Source organism: Xylocopa sonorina, chromosome 9 (assembly GCF_050948175.1).
Source record: "Xylocopa sonorina isolate GNS202 chromosome 9, iyXylSono1_principal, whole genome shotgun sequence".
NCBI lineage: Eukaryota > Metazoa > Arthropoda > Insecta > Hymenoptera > Apidae > Xylocopa > Xylocopa sonorina.
Genome location: NC_135201.1, coordinates 8,358,501 through 8,375,162, shown reverse-complemented (window position 1 = coordinate 8,375,162; position 16,662 = coordinate 8,358,501). Strand labels below are relative to the sequence as shown.

Here is a 16,662-nt window from a genome sequence, read left to right as displayed (position 1 = left end):
AGAATCACGTGCTGGAACGTAAAAAATAAAGTTAGTCGCTCGATAGTTTAAGCTGTCTCGAAGGATTTCACGATGGTAACTTAAAAAAAAAAAGAGGAAGAACCAAAAAAGTTAGTTCATGGACAGAAAATGGTTAACAACTGAAATTACCAAGTTTAAGCAAATGCTAACGAGATGGTAATCATTTACGTGAAAATTTTACGAAAATATATCTGGTTTTAAAAAGGCTATTAAAATTGAAATACGCCAGAGAAGTTATCAGCTACCCTATTAATTTGAGGCACACGTTACACACATATTTCCGACATTGTCTTTCCGGAAAATAAATTCGATTCACTTTCACATTCCTCGCAACGAGTGCACTTCTTTTCCTCCTCATTCTTTTTTTTTCATTTTCTCCCGTTTTCCTTCTCTCTTTCTCTCTCTCTCTCTCTCTCTCTCTCCCTATCTCTCTCAGCGTAGCGAAAAAGATGAACGTTGGTTATTGATCACGTTTGATTGGACATCTTTCTGTAGGACACGGACTTTTTGTGGAACGTTCAATGACATAGGTACATCGGTCCAGCCATTTTTTTGGTACGCACAAAACAGTATTTCACTTTAGAAACATGAAAACTTCATCCCTTTGCTAACAATAAATATCTATATAGTTAGAATTCTCGGGTGTCGTACACGAAATTATAATACAGAATTATCTCTCCCTTTTCCCTTCCTTCCTTTGGTCTGGCTTAGGCTTGTCGTTTTTAAAGGACTAGTAGTGCTAGCAGGGCACTTTATTTACAACTATAACGTCTACTATGATCTTCTTCCTTTCACTTGTTCATTCAGGGACGCAGGTATGAATAATTCTAGATTCGCTATGTGCTCAACCAACTTTGATCGTTGGCGCACAACTCGAACAGTCGAATTCGGTTAACAATCGCGCAATAAACACTTTTGATTATATTCTATTCGCCAGATGATCGGTTATCGAAACAAAAGCTTCGTCTCCTAACGTCCTTACGTTTCCTTATAGAAAATAAATAAGGGAAAACACGTTTGTTAGTCATACGTCACGTGCAGTAGCGAAAGATACGTTGGAAATTAGGCCTAATTCAATTAGACGTGAACTTTGGTGCGCAGAGTTTGGATTCGCGTTCGATCAGGTATTTTCACGATCATCTTTGTTATCGTAATTCACAGAACGGTGAGAGTAACTAAATTACTTTATTAATTAGTCGCTAATTTTTTGGTCGTTTCGTCGAATCGATTAACTTAGTGGAGGGACGATAAAAATACCTGAACGAAGTATAATACAAGTTTTCCGGTAAATCAATCGACGAATGAAACTTATCGATTTTTACTCAGCGTGTCCCAATTTCTCTTTCAAGATATTTTTTCCCTCTACTCTCCGCGCTGTTATAGTGCAATTTCCACCCTTTCTTCCCGCAGTAAGGAGTAACGTGCACGATGAATTGTTCGCAGCATCGTTGCAGAAATTATACAGTTCATTTTCTCGAACAAGGATGTTATCACGTTATCCTCATTTACTCGCCGTAATCGTCTCTTCGAAATTTGCATCTAATACCACATATTGTCGCAGCTATTTACACATATTAAAATAATTACACATTCAAGCTACGTATAATCGATATATCCACTCGGCCTCCATTTTTTTTTTCTTCTCATCTTTCATCATATATTTATATTCATATTTATACACAGGATAGGTGGGGAGTCGCTTCGTTATTTAAAAATATTGTGCCTCCTAAAATGTGCACAATCGTATCGCAAGTTGCGTTGTACGCACACTTTAGGAAATACGATACGTTTAAAGTAAGGGGTGAGTTTTCCATCTATCCTGCGTATCCTATCTGGTGTATATCGTACGTAAAGTTCCATATATCTTATTCATTTAAACAATATATTATGAATCAGACGTAACACGAAGAGTAACAAACACAGTCTACAATACGACTCGAACTGTAATACGATCAAATCTTGAACATTATTTACAACGCCACGCTACGAAGATTTTTCCCTTTCTCATCTTTCCCCCTTTTCCCTCCGCTCAACAGGTTTTCACCTAAATCTTTGGTTTTTATATCGCGTCCACGCTAATCACGATAAACTAGAATTTCATTACAAGTACAAATAACACTCTAAACAGCGCGTACCTACAATGTTTCTTTGCATGTTTCTCTGTGTTACTTCGTGTTAGTATGGTTGTGTAGGTAGTCGTGTGTGTTTGTATATGTACAAAGTTACGAACGGGTATCTCGCGCGCGAACGATGAATACGAACGTTTGAATGAACTCTAGCGCACGCTCTTCTTATTATTTTTTTTTTTTTCTGTGAAACAACATTTAACGTGGTGACACGATGTCTGTCGATAAGTATCTTAGGCGTAGTACAAGACGATAGATGGGAACGGTTGACTCTTAACACGTGTTCGCCAGTCGTTTGGGACTTCGTTTAAGCGGCGACCTGAAATCAAACATTTCACGATTAGCACAGCTTTCACGTGTACACGTGTATCCGTGCGCAGGGTAGTTTTCAATTAATCCTCTTGGAGCGCTAAAGAGAGCTTTCGTGCAGTTGAAAAAAATGGGAACGACAGGTTTTAATTTTAGTCAAAATGGGATTGACGACGTTGATGGATCGTTGGGCAAGGTGTGAAGAATTTCACGGAAATTGCTTGGGTTATATTTATACCGGAAAAGATCAATTTCTTTGACACTTAGGAATTAGTCGGAAGGTAGTTTAGGCAATTCGGAAAATTTTACTCACCTAGTAATCAAATGGTTAATTGAACATGTGGACCAGCGCCAAATGCATCATGACTAGTACGACGTTAATTGACAATCGACCAGAGAAATTTCCTGCAATCAGACCATGATTCATATCAGGTACACGTATTTCGAGCCGACTACGTTAACATGTACTTGAAACATATTCACAAGGTTTCCCTCTAGTTCTTATCGGATCCCATAATAAAGTGTTCATCTTCCGGTTCCCTTCTTCCACCCTGTTCGTTACAATCACGATCGATAATAGCATGCTTGTTGCGTGCATTATTATTTGAAACGTAACGCCAGCTAGGCGTCGATCGATGCGTTTATGGAGGCCAATAAATATGTCGACGAGCCGGTCAAAGGGATGAGAAATATATATTTCGCGGCTGGGAATTATTGCCGCGATTACCATTTTCTTTCACGACTAACGTTAAGCTTCGCTCGCGATCCCCCCTCCCCGCCCTCCAAAAAGTTTATGAGATACGACAGTGCAGGTCAGGTACCGCTAATGTAAACTGCATGTCCTTAAATTAAGGGTGTATGTTCCGCGAACACAGGCCGCCGTTTCGCTTTATCTCTTCTTCCTCTCCTCCTTATCCCAACCCCCTTGTCAGCAGACGCAGTTTCCATTAGCAATAAGAACTAACTCTCCGATCCCGCCAAGGCTAATTACTTTCTTATTTGCGAGCTTTCTTGCCTCGCCTATCGCTTTCCGCGTTTACCCTGGGAAACGTTTCCCGTTGCTTGAAACATTTTTCGTGCTTGGCTGATTTAATCGCTCGCCAACCAGTTAGCTAGAGGCGGGCCAAGAGTTTCATACAACCGGTTTACGGATCGTTTTTTAACGTTGTACGAAAAACACACGATAACATTCCCGTGGAAAGTAATTTTATTCGCTTCCATCAGGAATATTGCAAAATTCAGTAGGTAGAATTCATTTTTTCTTTCGTTTTTTTTTTTTTTTTTAATACAAGGAACGCCACTGTACGAGTAATATCGTAAAATGAAACGAAAAGTGGCGCGTAGGTGTAAAAGATACGACAATATGAAACCGATGTGTGAGTCGGTGTACAGGGTGGTTCAAAAATGGCCAGGCGTATGATTTAATCATCGGGGAGTGGAGTTTTTCGGGGCGGCCGTTTCGAAAGCGTTCAGCTGGACGATTTAATCGTCGGATAGAAGTTTCTTTCATCCGCGGTATATCCCGGAAAGTTCGGATAACTTGATGGAAGAAATTTTCCACGGGAAATGTCGGGCTTGGACAATTTAATCATCCTCGGTGGGGAAGCTGTTTTTGTACGGACTTCCTGGGAAAGTTCCGCCGACTGTCCCGAATGTACGTTGCTTTGATGTTACAAAATTGCAACCGGCGCCGCAAATTTTGATGAGATTCACGTTTAGTTATATCGAGATTACTTTCCTATGCGCGATTCGCATGATCGATTCATCAATTGTCGGAGTAAAGAAGAAACGATATCGGCACGTTTCGTTTAAATGATTCGTTTCGTATAAATGATTAATCACGTTGGATAATCATCTATTCCAATCTCTAGATTATTAATGTTTTATCCGTTTAATATAATTAGAGAATATTATAGAATAGTATTTAGCAATTCAATTTTCTATCGTCCATAATCATGGAGGCAACAGGGAGTTCAAATTGAATGCTGCTGATTCCGTGCAGTTAATGGACATATCCATATGATAATGATCCGTCGACGTTGCTATCTGATGCAAACGAGGTCTAACTTCCATGGCTAATTAGTGTACATTGTTAGAAGCATTGTCCGGCCGTGCTAACTCGATAATGAAAACGAATTAACTTTCGACGTACTTTGCCGGTTACGCATTTCATTCGCCGTGCTCTATAAAACTGTGTTCACGAGATTTCCATTAGAACGCGTAAGTCGCGTAGAATTTTTGCTCATTAAATTTCTAGCTTAACCGGATATTTTCGCTGAAAAACCACTTTTGCTCAACGGTTTCATAAAAGTTGGCGATTGTCACTTGGAAAATTTTTTCTGTGTATTGTAGACAGATAAAACAAAAAAAAAAAAAAAATAGTAGCGTATTCTGTCTCCTCTCACTAAATATAAAAAAAAGAGAAAAAGGCTAGCGATAGTAGCAGGAATTTGTTCGCGATCCCTTTCGATGGTCAAAGTTGAAGCCACGGCTCTTATTGGCGCGTTCGTCAGGGCCCCGACGTATTAGAAATTTCACGGGGGAAAAGAAACTTACGCACACGGTCTCCGTTTGATGCCAAGGTAGAAACTTTAACGCATTCCCGGGCGATATGGCTCGGCAAAGTGGTTGTAAGCATATCACCGTGGAAATTCGTGCGCTACCGTGTAAGAGGAGACGGTATTAACGCAACCTCAACTTCGGCTATTTATTAGCGTGGCGTAGTAATATCAGCTGATGAGGTTCAAGAGGAGATACCGGTTCCTTCATCTCCTTCAACCAAAACTTACGCTGCCGTTAGTTTATTAACCATATCCTCTAGCAAACGCGCGATTATCAACGTCAAGATTAATCTGCTATATAGCTAATATTCCACCCCATTTCTTTTTTCATCCCTTCGTCTGCCTTCTTTCGGTTGGGGTGTAACGAGACGAAGTTTGTTCATTCAGCTGTGAATAGCAGGATAGTCCTTATTTTTAGAGATCACGTGTAGCTAGTTTGGTCCCTTTGCTAGTTTAGATGTTAATTAAACTGCGATCGATCTTTCAATATTTTTAATAAAATCGTTCGTGTAACTTTTGTATCGGGTGTTCATATACTGTCTATATCGACGCTGGCCATCTTTTATCTTAAGAGGTGTTCCATGGAAACAAAGTTTAACTTCCCTTCACGGAAAAGTTTCAGTCAATTTAGATAGCATTTATCGCATACTCTTTTATTATTTTCTGCCTCGATAAATTAAAATATCGTTCCATCCCGCGGAACACTTGAATTCAATCTAAATTTCCCGATTTTATTTTATATATCAACCAGACCTTTCCGTTGCTGATAATAAATTCATTTTGATTCGCAAAATTGTTAGCCTCCACGGTGCCTCTAAATGAAAATGTACGAGGATATTCCTTACGAAAATTAAATAACAGCTGTTTTCGTTTGCCTCGGGCTATTTGGAGAAGCAACTAGATCCAGCGAACTACGCCTCCGTTTGGTTCTAAAAAGTGGCAAAAGAAGTCGGTGATTACACAAAAATTCGTCCGCTTCTTTTTACCGTGGACGGCGTGAAAGGAAATAAGACTCCGCCCGAGGAAATGAGAAACGTAATATAGACGATATTGCATCAAGAAAAATCAATTCTCCAAATGGATACCAAATGATTCGTTTATCCTAACAACGATCAATAGACTCAAATATTCGTCTTGCAAGTGTTTTGTGAAACGCAGCTTCGTTCATTATCCGTAACGAAGGAAAAAATAATCAGTCGAAGCACGAAGCGATAAATATCAAACCCATCAAATTGTTCGTGTGCTCGTTTGAGAGGATTTCCCTCAGCTTAACATTAATCTTTCACGCTCTTAAAGGCTGTAATCTCGCGTGGTAAAAACGTGCGGTAATCCCTCCGTATCTACAAGAAAACAGCTTTGCCATAACGGCAAATAAATTATTTCCACCACTGGCTGCTTTCTTTTGAACCGCAAAGAGAATACGTCCATCTCTAACGTATCGATTCCCATTCAATTTTTAGCGTAGAACACCAGAAACTATTCGATAGATATTTTTTTTATATTGGCCATCCATCGTCCATGGATATCCATCATAACCGTCTTCAAATTGACAAATTTTATCCGTTCGTTTAAATAAATATATATATATATTTTCTTAACTTTTCTAATCGAAATATTTGCCGATTTTCCCGTGGAATTTTCGACTACCCCGCAAAGCCGGAAAATTGCACCGAAATCGATGCGTTCGACTAGGATATGTTTCCCTTGTCAATCAACCGAGTAATATAACGCGACAACGGCTTCTCTTTCGCGGGTGTAAAGAGATTAAAAGCTTGGGTGTTGACGAGACAAGACTGGTGCGGCGATAAAACGTTTTTGTATTTGTAGCTTTTATTTTTGCTCGCTGAAAATTTCGTTAACGCGTCCGTGCGATATTCTTCTGCGGGCTTCTCATTTACTTCCTTTTCTTTTGTCACTCGCTACCTCTTTTTCTACGACCATCGCTCTGTCAGTAAAATAGAAAAGCGAGCGCCGAGGCTGAGTTCTGGCTAGTTTCTAGAACTGGACTCTGTTGACTCTGCGGCGTATTGCAGGCTGACCTGTTTGAGAATAAACCACTCGCGTCGTACGAATGCAGTCTTAACCTCTATGTGCATCTACAATTTTCCAATGCAGCACCGTGTCGCATTTTGTAAAAGGGAAATGTAGAAAACAAATATATGGGTTACATAGATTTTGCAGAACGCGATCGTTTCTACGCTGATCTCTCGAATGATTTAACAGGTATTAATATGCATTTAAATGTAGAGATGTAATATCGATGACTCCCCATTTAGAGGGTCCGCGTTTTTTTACAACCGCGGAAGATCGATCATGATTTACGTATGGAAACGGTGGAATTACGGTATTTATATTCTATTTCTGCGAAAGAGATTGCCGCGCTCACGGGCCTCATTCACGGGTAGATTTATACAAACATTAATCCTGATAGAATATTTACGAGGAAACGCAGTTTCCATTATAAAGCGTGCTTGGGACACATGGAGGTGTTTATTTATTTACTACGTCTAGGAATTGTGTCGCGTCGCGTTACCTCTGCGCACCATGGGCAAATACTGGTTATTTTGCTAGCGGAGGCAGCATAATTAGCGCATAAATATTTTACTTGTAGGACGAGGAGCAGCGGCGTTAATACAGAGAAGCGTAGCACGCCTATGAATTATATCTCGTCGTTGCGTTCTGACGGATGGGGCGATCAAGAATTTTGTTCCAAGGTTTCGTACTCGATCGTTGATTGGCCTTTCGCGATGCGTGTCTGACATTCATTGAGAACGGCGAGAGCGGAGTTAAAATCGGAGGTCGAATGCAAGCAGTGAAACAAACATAGGACAGTATCTATAAATGCGCCTACGTATGACTAAAATGTTCTAACATGATCGCTGAGAGTTGCGTTATGGTGCCTCGTAACAAGTGCAATAGGGTGCAATAGGAAAACATGATGCCTGAAACAAGCCGTTTAAAATGCGATTTTCAAGTGAACGAGTCGTCTGATCGAAACGAAATTCACGTGCGTGTAACGTCGAGTATATTTTTAACGTAATATAAATCGGTAAGCAGACCTGGAAGGCTAACCAAGTTCTAGATTTTCAAATTCAAGAAGAGAATTCGTTTCGTTCGATACGCGTGAATTTCTTTTTGAGGAAAATCGTTCGACCTCGCGGCATGTGGTAGCCTGTCGCGAAATTAAACGAATCTGTTAAGAGTAAAAAGCGCTAGCGATGCTATCTATGTACAACGCTACCAAGTTCTCTATTTAAAAATATTCCATTAACTTCGCGGCAGATCTCGCGTTTGAGATAGCGAAACCGCGGCGCTTCTCGTCGACGCGTTCCTCGGCGTCCTCGTTTGGGAACCATGGCCTCGGGAGCATCTAAAGCGATTTTCAGCCGTTCACGAGGAAATTCGGGCGTGGAATGGCCGGGAATCGACATCCCGCGCGCGAGAAAGACAACACTATCGATCTTGTCAAAGTTTCCAAATCTCATGAACGATGGTGGCTTATGGTGGTGATGTCGTGAATAGACGAGAGGAGAAATTTACAAGCCTTACCACCACCATCGCCAGGCTCTGAGTTGTCTAGCGCTTGGATCTCCATTTTGTGCGGCAGCTTCGTTGTAGCGGTTGAGGTAGTAGTAGGCGGTCCTGCACAATAAACACCACATATCGCGTCCATCAAGTAGTAAGCATAGATATTTCTACGAGCTGGGTAGTTAGAGTGTTAGAAGCGGCCAGTCGCAGGTTTAGTTCGTTCGAGTGGGTTAGGAGTAATGTTCGTTGGTTTATTTTAGAACTGATTAGTTTCGTTAACAGAGAGACACAGTGTACACGATTAAGTGACGGACAATTACGGACGGTTTCACGTATCGTTTCTTTTGGTGTTCGAATAAATGAAAGAGTAGGATAAATGGAAGCGATGAAAACGAATCGCAAAGAAGTAGAGGCTACCGATTGCAAACATTTTCCCAATGTGTACATGTTATTCTACGGAAGCAGTACCACTTATTTCCGTCTAGAATCGCATTATATGATTACGTGATTTGGCTACTTGTTTCGTTCAACGACATGACAACGACGAACACGGGAAATCACCAAAAACATTGGATCGTTACTGACAAACGAGACTAGAGACTATGTAGTAGGAGGAGGGGAGACTAACGAACACGTTTAATATGTGCATGCATTCGAAAATTATGCGTCTAATTCGCACGGCGTTCTGTAAATAGTGCTAACGAAGAAACGAAACGAAGGAGTGCGATTTAAAATGTATCCGTATCCGTTTCGAGGCCTGGATTTTGAGCGAGCTAAGATACGCGAACATCTCCTTCGTACTTTTTTTCTTCCTCTATCAGAAAAGTACGAGTAACAAAATGTGCGCATCAGACACGAAAGGAAGATAAATATTTTTCCGCGGAAGTTCCTTCGGGGCAACGTAATTAATGTCTCGCGGTTTGGCGCAACGTTAAACGAGCACTGTATTATACTATATAATGCTCGTGGAACTTCAGGAGTCCTTTAATATTATTATGCTAGTACCGTGACAAGCGAGAGAGACAATCACGTAGAGGGACTAAGTTTCCAGCACGAGTTCCCCCGATGCGAAATGCGAAAAGTCAAAGTTACGCGCGACTATATTAAATTTGGAAAAATGAATTTCGTAATTACGCCGGCTTAATGCATCGAGAATTACGAGAGACTGTTAAGTAACTTTTAACGTAACAAGGGCGTGCGGTTGGGTACACTGTACTTATTTATTCCAGTTAATTTCGGAAGCGACGGCAGTAAGTGCGTTAAAGTATCGTCGCCACGATTGTTCAGTCGGTACGTTCCATCAACAGTTTTCTTACTTTTGGGTTCGATCCTCGTCATCCCGCTTCCAAGCTCTATCGCGGAATCATCAAACGGCCGGAATTGGTTATTAGCCGTGCAGAGTTTGCGCGCAGCTGTTCTACTATGCCGTACCCGGCCAGTAGTACGTATCAATAATAAGCCAGCCAGTGAGAGTCACCGAGGCGGATCGCGATGCTCGTCACGCGCGCGACCGTCGAATAGATGGGTGCAGGTCGGGGCAAACACGATGGGACGAACGAAGGGCTAACGAAGAATCCATTCCCGCGTGAAACCGAATCGTACCCCAGGGATGGGATCAAGTATACATCAAGTAGTATTGACGCGACGAGGAAAGTGTTCGAATACTTTACGACTCTGTTTCGGGTAACAAGAAGTATCGAACCGAATTTGAAATGACAAAATGTTCACGATCTATACCAGAGTGCAGGTATAACCTGTGACGAGTGATATTAAAAATTCTACGATGCGACATTGTTGTATTAAAATTTGGATTTGCGAACACGTATCGAACTTAATCCCACCCCTCGTAACATTCTGCTTGTTTGGTCGTGGGGTTATGGAGGGTTCGAGAGGAGGAGGGTGTCCAATTTTTTCTTGAAATCGTTCGAAGAAAATTCGAAGGGTAGCTTTAATTCGGTGAGAAGACGAAGAGGTGGAGAGAGAGAGAGACGGAGAGAGAGAGAGAGAAAATTGGACGATAACAGGCGGGGCGTGCTGTTTGCGACTACAAGCAATTTAGCCTGTGTGTAATTTAGTCCTTTCCTCCTCCGTCCACGACGCGCGGCCATGGTTGCAACCGGACGAGCTGAAAACCCTTCTTTGGCCAAGATGATAACGAGGCTAGAGGAAGGACGTGGCTGCAAGTTTCACCGCAAAATACCCAGGCCGTCTGTGAGTAAACGCGATGCACACGCCAAGATCTGTCGACGCCCACTACTTGACCCTTCGGGGCGAGCCGCCCTCTTAGGACTTTGCCCTTTGAACCCCGACTGGCGTTGCCGGAATGTCATCTTGACGGGATCAGACACTGCCAGGATAATGGTAGGACACGTATAATAAGCAGAAACGTTGCACGCTTGATTAAGATGACGTCGACCAACGTCGCTCGCGGTTGTCGGGGACAATGATTAAAGGGCGCAGGGTTCAAACAGTAAAGATCCTCGATACGGTCAGTCGCAACATCAATTTCGAAGCAAACAGATATTTATTACGGTTTATCTTCCGCTCTGCCAGCTTGAAATATGGTCATTCGGTAGTTGCTAACTTCCTTTTATCTCTCGGTTCGCGTGGGATGTATAGGGGGAAATTTATCTTCGACAATTTCAACTTCGACTTGGAGTTTCTAGAAAAATTTCGATACGGTTATACATGGCTACGTGCTGATCGTGTGCAACCGCTCTTTGCAAATTTCGCAGGGTTTCATATTGAAGAGAGCGTGTACTAGATTTCAATAGGTGTTGTTTCTTTTCATGTACTGCTTGTCTATTCAGAACGTGTATGGAGCACAACAAGCTACAATGGTGGCGCGTGTTCTCACTCGTTGGACCTCTCATTGGCCCATTTTTCACCGGAGCAAAAGCTTTTAATGAATCTAATAAATGTCACACACCCTATATTATACTATCTTAAATAAAATCCACCCCTTTTTACATCTCACGTCCTAGCATCGCTTTATGTTTTTCAAAATTATCACGGGATCTAATTTGCTGTACTCTACAGATGTACTGAACAGACGTTAAAACCATATGAATCAGGCCAATTAGTCTTTTATGGTGTACGTCCATAGAGAAGACCTCGCGTATTTTCTATTTCAATTCAAGGTTCGTAAAATATTATTACACGATCCCCCTCGAATTTTTACGAAGCACGATCTCGTCCCCACGAGCGCAGCACGCTTCTGTATCTTCTCTCTTTTTTTGTTACCCTCCCGCGTCACTTTATTATCGTTCTATAGGGGAGACTAATTCGGTCTGAACTGAACGGTACACGGTCGGAAGCTGGCCCGTTGGCACAGCGATATTTCCTCACGGAAGCGGAAACGCGGACGAGCGTGAAGTTTTCGTCCTCGAAAAGATAGGGCCAGTGAAAAAAAAAAAAAAAAAAAAAATACGTAAATTGCCAGAGCCACTGGTAGGGGGTGGTTTATGTACCCAGCCAAAGGAAAGATATCGCTTCCAAAATTTAACGTTGTCGTTTGCGTTCCATGAAACGTGACGCGACCGACACACGTGCACGCACGCACGCGCGCACAGACGGGGCTGAATTTGCTAACAATCGATCACATTTAATTTGTTATATTGACATTTGTTGTTTGTCGTACGTATAGGGAACATGTACACACAGGAGGCACAGTCGCGCGCGAGCCAGGAGAATTCTTCAAATATTATTGGACGTTAAACACTGAAATACAGATATTACTCACATCGACGACCGCCACATAATAAATATCACAGTATAAATATGCGCATGCTTTCCTATGCCATCACAGCTTTGTTAGCGAAGCTTCACGGTACTTGCTTTACGGTTGTTTTTTGTTCGACGACAATCAGAGCACCGCGATCGTTCTTTCGTGAGGTAGAATTTCGAAAAGTTTTTTGTATTTATTTATGCGTAAGTCATCGATATCTGAATATAGAGTTTTTTTTTCTCCGTTTATCAATACATCAATATTTCCGGCGACGATTTCGAGAAAGGTAAAGCTGGGTCGGGGTAAATCAATTAAAACTGCTCGCTGAATTCATCGCGGTGATAAAAGTAAAAATCTTTGTCGAGCAAATATTTCTATCGCGAGACGCGGGCAAGCGTTCCATTTAAAGGGCTCGGTAACATCAATCGATTTCCAAAGGACGCAAGAATAGAACAGTTAATTCGCGTAATTGCGAGCTGCATTTCCTCTTTTCTATCCCGACTCTGTTAAGGCGGCTGGCAAGGCAGTATTAGAGGAGACCTTTATCGGATAAATCGAACGATCCAACATTTTTTTTTAGCCTCACTCGTATATTTAAGCTCTAGAATAGGAGGTAAGTAATTACTCAAGATGGCGACGAATAAATTTGATTATCCTTGAAACGAGTTGGTCGCGTAAAACGGCAAACTTCGACGCTAATTTCCCCGAATGGCAGACGGTTTCCAAAGTTTGAAGTTGAAATGTAACTGCCTTTTTATCAGGTCCGGATCGATGACGTGGCTAAATTTAAAATTATTCCCGCTACATCGTTTTAACCGGCCAACCTCCTTAACGAGCTATTCCATTCCTTTTTTCCTCTCCCTTCAGCGGCACGGTATGAAGAGGTCGAAGGTGAAACGCTTCCGGTTGGCGCACGGCAGGGGAAGATGGAGGAGGATACCGTAGAGATAGAGAGAGACGAAGACAGATAGGATACGATTAAAATACGTTTATACTAACCGGGGTAGTAGACGATTTTGTGGGAAATGTAGTTCGCCTTGGGTATACCTAGCAGGCATTTGACAATCGCTGCTTCCGGTAAATCTTCGTCCAGTAAGGCCGTTCGTGATACGATATCGTAGAGTCCATCGTCACGCAGCGTAACGCTGGGCTTCGGTGTCTGCTTTTCCGGAACACCACTGCAATGGAAGCGACGTTTGCAAAATTATCACGGCCGCGTTCCAAGTCGAAATATCATGCGATACGTCGGGCTGCGCGCCCGTTGCATTAGCATGTTAATGTTATTTCGGGGATGCACGCCGTGTCTTGGCTCGGCTGCTTGTTGCTCTTGTAAACTTGGAGCGTTCGTCTTTGAATAATTTCCACCGACCGTGGCGGAAGGATGGCGGAATTTAAAATCGCGTAAAATATTGTTCGTTCGAGGGCCCGAACGCTTACATTTGCAAGTTTTAACCAGCGCAATGGGCACGTCGAGGGGGTAGGTGTGAAATTTGGAATATTGGCTGAAACGAAAGTTACCGTGGATTCGAAAGGGATAAACGTTCGACTCGCCAAAGGGCGAGGGAAGAGTTTGGTTTTATCGAGGTTTAGAGAGGAATCAGAAAATTGGGTAATTTAACGTGGCGCTTGGTTCAGGGGTTGAAAAGCTTGCTGGCGTACTTACTCGATGGATATATCCAGCGTGGGTAATGGATATAGCCCCTCTGCTCTGCACGTTATTTCCACCCCATCCTTATCCTCTATACTCTTCTTTCTGTACGAAAGATCGAATTTGTCCTCCGTCGCTGGAACACACAAGTATTATTTCATTTAACGAACGGGGCACCGAATTCGTGCGAGCTGAAACTTCTTCCCTCAAAAATTCAACTGATCGTTGCGATTATTTTTCGTTAAACTTTTTAGTCGATGTCTTTGCGGTTTTAGGAGGGAAACTTCAGAATTATCCTATTAATTTTTATAGCCACGTTGGGTTCAGCATACACAACGTTGCAAGTTTCCTTCCGATGAAGATATAAAAGATAAAGGTATTGTGTGTGTGTGTGTATACGGGCGTTTTTATACTTTAGATAACAGGAATATCGCAATTTAAGATAAAAGTAATATTTAACGTTTTATATTTTTCTCGGCCTCGGATTTCGGCCGAGTATTGAGTTTAATAACGTTTTTTTTGTCGTTGGTTATCCTAATAAATGGATCCCTTCTATGAAAGCAAAGCTTTCCGTTGTTTGCGGAATTAATTCACCGCGTTCCCACCTCTAAATCGCCACCGCTGTTTTTCGCTTTCAACTCTACGGTATTTATTTATCCTTTTTCACAGAGGGCTTATTGGCATAAAACAAGTCTGCAAATAAATTCGGTCGCGCACACAGTACGAACGATAAAGCTTAACGTTCGACAATGATTCCCACGTTGTTCATCCGATAGCTCTAATACGTACACCATTGTTGTAAAGGCGGGGTTGTAAAATTTTATTTGTCGCAGCGCCAATCGAATTCGCGTTACTCAGACAACACTTCCACCGTCGCGAATCATTTCAATCGAGAAATTTTAATCACTCTCTTGGTAGATCGTAATTATAATTAAGATCCTAGGATCGTTTCGTCAGATATAGGTATATTGAAACGGAAAACGGCGCGCCGGGGTTCGTTTTTCTCAAAGAGTTTTTCCAGTTACTTCGCCAAGCAACTGGAAGAGCAAACTTGCGAACGAGTCGGATACCTCTTTTAATTTTTGTCGCTGGGAAGAAAAATAATATCGAGGGAAGTCGGTGAACGTCAACCGAGCCGAAGCGAAGATAGCAAAACTGAGGGCGTACACAAATGTAACTGCCAATACTTTTTACGTTAGTTACCTTCGAAGAAACTCGGTGACATGTACGTTCCATTAGCTCCAAATCGAATCCTTCGTCCGCACCTGTTCCTTTTTTCAGCATCGCGCGTTTACGGTCAATTCCAACTTAAAAGGAACACTGTTCCAACGAATTCCGCGCGACTGTCAAATCGACTCGACTACGAAAATGCTGAGAACAGTATTCGTTTCCTGTTTGCGGAAATAATCCGCGAAGACGAGAGAAAGTTCTATTTTCTCCTCTCTCCCTGTTGTCGGATATTATTATAACTTTGAAAATGGATAACAGGATGTAAACATAACTTGGATAAGAATTACTGTAACGGGCTGGAGAAGGTACACTTTGATCTGTTACATCGTTAATTAAAAAGTTACGGGTAGGTTCAGGTATTTCTTGTTAAAATTGCAAAATTCTAAATACTCGCTGTTTCGTTTGGTCGAGGTAGATGGCGCAAGTTTAAATACGGACAAGAGTTTGACTTAAAACTGATTTGGCGAATGAACTCCGTATAATTGCGATAAACTCGGAATCTGTTCTGAATAGAGGAAGCAGATTTATTTAGATGCAACCTATAATGTTTTTCCGATACGATTCAATTTCACCGAAACTGCACCAGTGTAGCAATTATTTGAACAGCGCACGAGGGTTAAATTTAAGTGAGTTTGCGACCTTGCAGCGCAATCCTCGTGAGCAGGAGAACGTTTTAATTCCAGGAGCCGATTCTCGATCAAGCTTCGACAGGGAGAGAGAATAAATACGAGGGCGAGCGAAAAGTAGGGTAGGATACCTCGAGTAAATTTTACCAGCGGATCAATCTTGGCCTTTTACTATCTGTTAACGTCGAAGGTATCTGTGGATAAAGTTTTCTCTGGTCAAACAATAATTAGAAGCGAAATTTGTTATCAAATTTTTTGTTTTTTATTCCATTTACCTACGTACCACTAGCTACGTATAGTTCTTTAATTTTGTTGCAACTGTTTGAAAGCTTGGGATATGATAATTTCTGGTTCGATCCATTTCAACCATTTCTCGAACCTTGGGCTCGAAAATGTTTTCTATAAAAGCAACGGTATTTGCGTGAGTGGAGGCAGTCGCTTCGGATACTTCCTCCATGCATCTGCATTGTAAATTGTCTGAAACAATTTCAGTTTCACGAAGTATCGCTACAAAGTGATTTTAACCCTCGACAGATACTACGGAGTTTAAGTGACCCACATCGCTCCTTCAAAGTGCCCTGCCTAATTGACTATAACGATTGTCTACCAGGAACTTGCTACGTCCTGTCCTCTACTTTTGTTAAATCGCATTTTACCATCAAAAGTACCGATCCTTTTTTTCCAATACTCTAACAAACCATCTTCAATAGCTAGAAATCACAAAGTTTAGGCATTCGACTATGAAATCGTGTACTCGTCGGTTAATTGTACAAAATTCACTACGAGCATCCGTTGGACTAGATTAAGTTGGCTCAGCGGAGGAAACTCCTGTCCAATTATAATTTCACCACCGTCGTACTAAATGGGTCGAACGTTATCGCAAGAA

At 41.8% G+C, this 16,662-nt stretch overlaps 1 protein-coding gene across 2 annotated transcripts in view; it reads right to left on the bottom strand.

Annotated features, from left to right (window-relative positions):
- Positions 1-1,381: 1,381 nt before the first annotated feature.
- Positions 1,382-16,662, bottom strand: part of LOC143426632 (uncharacterized) — a 284,406-nt gene continuing 269,125 nt past the window's right edge. Inside the window, exons 3-7 of one of the 2 annotated variants that reach the window (XM_076900213.1) lie at positions 13,936-14,056; positions 13,272-13,450; positions 8,567-8,659; positions 2,770-2,861; positions 1,382-2,466 (exon numbers count right to left, since the gene is read on the bottom strand). In XM_076900213.1, the coding sequence (XP_076756328.1) occupies positions 2,785-2,861; positions 8,567-8,659; positions 13,272-13,450; positions 13,936-14,056 (470 nt within the window). In that variant the 3' untranslated portion in view covers positions 1,382-2,466; positions 2,770-2,784. The remainder of the gene's footprint in view (positions 2,467-2,769; positions 2,862-8,566; positions 8,660-13,271; positions 13,451-13,935; positions 14,057-16,662) is intronic. The other variant, XM_076900214.1, reaches the window with a different exon arrangement.